This window comes from Aulonocara sp. 'chitande type north' Nkhata Bay, linkage group LG1, assembly GCF_057382095.1.
Source record: "Aulonocara sp. 'chitande type north' Nkhata Bay isolate Kocher_YH1m ecotype deep benthic linkage group LG1, A_spYH_male_GT1.1, whole genome shotgun sequence".
NCBI lineage: Eukaryota > Metazoa > Chordata > Actinopteri > Cichliformes > Cichlidae > Aulonocara > Aulonocara sp. 'chitande type north' Nkhata Bay.
Window position 1 is genome coordinate 41,066,477 of NC_141344.1, and position 6,000 is coordinate 41,072,476.

At 45.0% G+C, this 6,000-nt stretch overlaps 1 protein-coding gene across 2 annotated transcripts in view; it reads right to left on the minus strand.

The window, feature by feature from the left end:
• Nucleotides 1–2,869, minus strand: part of abhd17c (abhydrolase domain containing 17C, depalmitoylase) — a 33,928-nt gene extending 31,059 nt beyond the window's left edge. Inside the window, exons 1-2 of one of the 2 annotated variants that reach the window (XM_086296464.1) lie at nt 2,192–2,869; nt 2,020–2,101 (exon numbers count right to left, since the gene is read on the minus strand). In XM_086296464.1, the coding sequence (XP_086152590.1) occupies nt 2,020–2,101; nt 2,192–2,504 (395 nt within the window). In that variant the 5' untranslated portion in view covers nt 2,505–2,869. Of the gene's footprint in view, nt 1–2,019 lie in introns of both variants that reach the window. The other variant, XM_086296457.1, reaches the window with a different exon arrangement.
• Nucleotides 2,870–6,000: the final 3,131 nt, after the last annotated feature.

A 6,000-nucleotide genomic window follows, 5' to 3' on the forward strand; every position in this document is an offset into this window, starting at 1 on the left:
CCCCGAGCATGTACTGGGGGCAGGAAGCTTTATTAGCACCTACACAGCATAGGAAATGCAGTTTTTAACAGCCACTGGCAAAGATTAATTTTGTGCCATGTAATCTTCCAGCAACTTCTCTGTTTCACTTTAGCCGCATTTTATGAGCTCAAATTGTTGTCATAAATATTTTGTACTTGTAAATCAGACTGTGTAGTTGTTAGTTTTGTACCCATGTAAACCAAAATATCTGAAAATTTTATGTTTGTGCATCTATAGATGAGAATTTGTGTGTGTGTGAAAAATATTTAGACAAGTTACAAATTTGTTTTTGTTCTGGTCCGGTTACAGATGCAAAGCAAAAAACTACGTGTAAAGCTGCGCTCAAGTTCCCTGGCTGTGTGTGAGCTTCAAATTGCAAGTATGATTTTTGACCTGAATTTTCTTCTTTTCACAAATTTAACTGGAGAACAGATGGGTTGGGCTGTCAGAGGGGGCTTTACTGAGCTTCAGGTCCTGGAAGGGCAATACAGTTTGAAGCTGGAGGATCTCTATATAAACATCCCACAAGGCTCATATAAGCTAGGTCCCTTAACTTTCAGTAGCTGTTGAAAGGATAAAGTTGTGGTAAACCAATGGTCAGTGTCAGGGAGTTTTTAATGTTTTATTTGATTATGCTTCAAATGTTATGTTATACTTATGTTCACATATTTCACCAGACACAGTTTTCTGTTGAAACAGGAAGCTGACCCTGTGACCCTGTGACATTTACCGCAAGAGACCTGTACAGAAATACACATCCGCAGAAGTTGACTTGCATTATGTTATTCTTAGAAATTGACTTGTAGCACATACACTTTGTGACACACACACACACACAGCTTACACACAGACAGCATCAGGACCTGCGTAACAGGAAATGTGATTATATTTGCATATTGACGATGTAACCTATAAAAATAAACAAATACTGCAGTACGGTGTGACTCTCTGTCTGAGTTTCACGTTATCAGTATCAAGTGTCTCAGTGTTGTTTATTCACCTGACCGTTTGTTAACTGTAAATCTCTGACAGTCAGAATTACCATTATTACTTTCACATAAAGTCAGGGCTGACCCGGGACCATTGCTGTCAGTCACACTGCACAGGATAAAGGCCCTTTCACATCAGACGTGGCATTCGCTGCGCTCACAGCTAACTAAGAGCAAAGAATCCACAATGTGTGTTGTGCTGGCTGCTGCGCTAGCTTTTATGTTGTTTTCTTGTGGCTGCTCTACGTGTACTAGATGCACCTGCCCCTCGTCGTTTCAAAACGTATCTCTGATTTTATATCCTCTATGACAGTGTGTGTTGTATTATGTTCACGTTTTTAAGTAAAAACATGAATCACTTGATCATAACTAAGAAAGCTTTGTAACTATCCCGACTAGCGAAGAGTGTGTCATTTCCACAAAAGTGCTTTCCTCCCCGAGGTCCACAGAGCCGTTGAAAAGACTGGAGGTCCCTGCACGTACACCTGTGACAAAAAGTTCACCGAACTCAGACACGCACAGAATGTTTTCCTTTGTGGTGATGAAGGAAAACGCTGGCACCTTTGCCCTTCCAGGACCTGAACCTCAGTAAAGAGTCCCTCCCACCGCCAAACCCATTTGTTCTCTGATTGGATAGCTAAATTTGTGATTGACATGACACTGACCAGTCAGCTGAAAGGAAGAAAAATCGGGTCAAAATTTATACTGCAAGTTGAAAGTTACACACAGCAAAAAAAAGTAACTTGTGTAAATATTTTTACAAACAAATCTTTTTCTTAACACACACAAAAAATTCTCATCTGTGGATCTGTGGATAACATGCACATAAAATTTTCAGACATTTTGGTTTACAAGGTTACAAAACTCAGTTCACAGCTATGCAGTCTGATTTACAAGTACAAAATATTTATGACCACAATTTGAGCCCAAAGCATTTGTGTAGTGGGCGTTATCTCAGCACACACTTGTAGGCATTGTCTGATCCACAACACCCATGTGTTATACTCACTTGTTCCTCAGCATCTGCCAGGCCGCCTCGATGTCCGCATACAGGTTCTTCTCTGAAGGCTTGCCGGTGCTGACTCCGTAGCCTGAATAGTCGTAGGAGAACACGTTGCAGTTTATCCTGGAGCCCAGGCCGATGTAAAAACTGCACATCTGCCCCAGGTCCACAGCGTTACCGTGGGAAAACAGCAGCGTGTAGCGACTGTTCGGAGCGCAACGCACAAACATGCATGCTACCCGGTTACCCCGGCTGCTTCTAGTGGTGAACACTTCCACTGCATCGAGCTCTCGCTGGGAGTATTGCCAGTCTGCCCGTTCGGTTAAATGTAAGCTAGTCACCCCGTTAGCGTCGGTGTGCATGGAATACGTGGGCTCCGGTGGAAGGAAAGCTAGTTTGGCCGCGATGCGACTCGGACAGGGTGGACAGCAGAACAGCCAGCACAGCTCGCCGATAGAAAACCCATTCATCCTGGGGCCTTGTTCTGGCATTTAGGCCCGGGGTTACCTGATTTACTAACTTCGGCTAAAACAAAACACGCGGTTCGGATCTGTTTCGAGATCCGGTGTACCATTAACAGACCGCAGCAGGGCTGGAAGACAAGCTGAGCGACGTCTCGGCTTTGCAGCTACTCGCTAGCCGGCATACAGGTGGCTCACAGCAAAACTCGCAGAAATTGCGACGCAACATTTACGTTTATATTACTTTACACCACTAAACTGTGCCACTACTGGTCTCAAAAGCACAGTTCTACCCTTTGAAAACATCACTTGCTGTAGCTTTGTTGCTAATATATTGTAATAAAGAAAGCAGCCATCTCTCTTGAATGGTGACAAGCCGGTTTTCCGGTACAACCGGATATCCTGCCGTAACAAAGACAAAAAGCCGTAAGATATTTTAAGGGAAAAAAACAAACATTTTCTTTATTGAAAAAAAAATCCACACACACACATCCAAAAATCTTCATTTGTTTATATTTTGCGCTTTAAGGAAAAACAGTCTGTTCAATTCCAAAGATCTATTTTCTAAACTTGGGCTGATCCACACTGTAATGTTCGGGATCTGTGGAGGTGACCGATAAAGTTGTGTTTTTCTGTCCATCACTAAAATCACTGTTGTTACCTTTTATATTTTGCTCTACTATTATAGGATATATACCTGTTTGATTGTTCTTGTGATTTGGCGCTATATAAAGTTAACTGAATTAAATGTCTTCAAAATAGATGCATATAGTGTGGCATTTATTAATACTGTAAAACCTTGTTTAGGTACAAACTTAAACACATCACCTGACCTGTGATCTGAGCGGTGATGGTGCCCAGAGCATATATATATATATATATATATATATATATATATATATATATATATATATATATATATACATATAGTCAAAGGAGCTTGCAAAGAACAGCGTCTGGACTTCTTTAAGTTGCTTGAAGACGTTTCACCTCTCATCCGAGAAGCTTCTTCAGTTCTAAGGTCAAATGGTGGAGAGTCCCAGATATAAACCTAGTGGGAGTTTCCCCCCACAGAGGGACAAAAGGACCCCCTGATGATCCTCTAATCGCCTGAGCCAAGGTGGGAAACTGGGTGTGGGTCCCAATCAGCCAGAGTTTCGGGTGAGTTCATTGTGAAACCTGGCCCCACCTTATCATGCGAATTCCTGAGGTCAGATGGCCCAGGATGTGAGTGGGCGTTAAGGCGTCTGGGAAGGATCTCAAAACTGGATTATAGATGGCAGAGAGTTGGTGTCGTAAGCCCCGCCTCTGTTCAAAGATGGTCGCTCACAGTGGACATAGATGCTTCTTTCACTCCTCTTTCAAACCATCTGTCCTCTCTGTCCAAAATGTGAACATTGGCATCCTCGAAAGAGTGACCTTTGTCCTTAAGATGCAGATGGACTGCTGAGTCTTGTCCTGTGGAGGTGGCTCTTCTGTGTTGTGCCATGCGCTTGTGAAGTGGCTGTTTGGACAAAGAGCCACCTCCACAGGACAAGACTCAGCAGTCCATCTGCATCTAAAGGTCAAAGGTCACTCTTTCGAGGATGCCAATGTTCACATTTTGGACAGAGAGGACAGATGGTTTGAAAGAGGAGTGAAAGAAGCATCTATGTCCACTGTGAGTGACCATCTTTGAACAGAGGCGGGGTTTACGACACCAACTCTCTGCCATCTATAATCCAGTTTTGAGATCCCTTCCCAGACGCCTTAACGCCCACTCACATCCTGGGCCATCTGACCTCAGGAATTCACATGATAAGGTGGGGCCAGGTTTCACAATGAACACACCCGAAACTCTGGCTGATTGGGACCCACACCCAGTTTCCCACCTTGGCTCAGGCGATTAGAGGATCATCAGGGGGTCCTTTTGTCCCTCTGTGGGGGGTCACTCCCACTAGGTTTATATCTGGGACTCTCCACCATTTGACCTTAGAACTGAAGAAGCTTCTCGGATGAGAGGTGAAACGTCTTCAAGCAACTTAAAGAAGTCCAGACGCTTTTCTTTGCAAGCTCCTTTGACTACGATGACCTGGATGACTGAGAACCTTCACAGATATATATTTAAATACATATATATATATATATATATATATATATATATATATATATATATATATATATATTCCAGTATCCAGCTGTGGGGCATTGAGTCATAGGCCTTCTTGTAATCAATCCAGGCAGTGCACAGGTTGGTCAGTCTGGTCTTGCAGTCTCGGCTGATTGTTCTGTCTACCAGTAGCTGGTGTTTTGCGCCTCTGGTATTCTTGCCAATTCCTTTCTGTGTCCCGCTCATGTATTGACCCATGTGCCTGTTCATCTTAGCCGATATGATGCCTGACAGGAGCTTCCATGTAGTACTGAGGCAGGTTATTGGTCGGTAGTTGGAGGGGACCGGTCCCTTCTTGGGGTCCTTGGGGATCAGGACCGTCCGGCCTTCAGTTAGCCATTCCGGGTGTCTCTCGTTAACTAGCAGCTGGTTCATTTGTGCTGCCAGACGCTCGTGGAGTGCAGTCAGCTTCTTCAGCCAGTAGGCGTGAACCATGTCGGGCCCTGGTGCTGTCCAACTCTTCATACTGGAGACCCTTTCTTGGATATCTGCCACTGTGATGGTTACTGGACCCTGTTCAGGGAGGTCGCTGTGGTCTGCCCTCAGATCCTCTAGCCACTGAGCATTGCCGTTATGGGTTGCATCCTTCTCTCATATGCTCTTCCAGTATTGCTCCGTCTCCAGCCTTGGTGGTGCTGTTCTCTTATTGTTCCCTTGCCACTGAGAGTACACCTTTGCTGGTTCTGTGGAGAACAGCTGGTTTATTCTCCTGCCTTCTATCTCTCTGGTGTACCTCCTCAAGCGGCTGGCCAAGGCTGTGAGTCTTTGCTTGGCAGTTTCCAAGGCCTCAGGTATGGACAACTTGCTGTATTTCTTAGGCACCTTATTTGTCTCACCTTTCTGCAACTCCGTTAGTTGGCTAACCTCCCTCCGTGCTACTTTGATCTTGCCCTCTAGCCTCCTTCTCCATGGAGGGTACTGCCCCTTGTGGCTGTTCAACTTGTAGCCAAGCATCTCACTGATCACTGCTGCCGTATTGTAGATCAGCTTGTTAGTGTCGGTAATCAAAGCTGGACAAAGCTGGACTGAAAGACAGCACAGAGGCACTAATCATGGCAGCACAAGAACAAGCTCTGAGTACAAGATCCATAGAGGCTGGGGTCTATCACACCAGGCAAGACCCCAGGTGCAGGCTGTGTAAAGATGCCCCAGAGACAATCCAGCACATAACAGCAGGGTGCAAGATGCTAGCAGGCAAGGCATACATGGAACGCCATAACCAAGTGGCCGGCATAGTGTACAGGAACATCTGTGCCGAGTATAACCTAGAAGTCCCGAGGTCAAAATGGGAGATGCCCCCAAGGGTGGTGGAGAATGACCGAGCTAAGATCCTGTGGGACTTCCAGATACAGACGGACAAAATGGTGGTGGCTAACC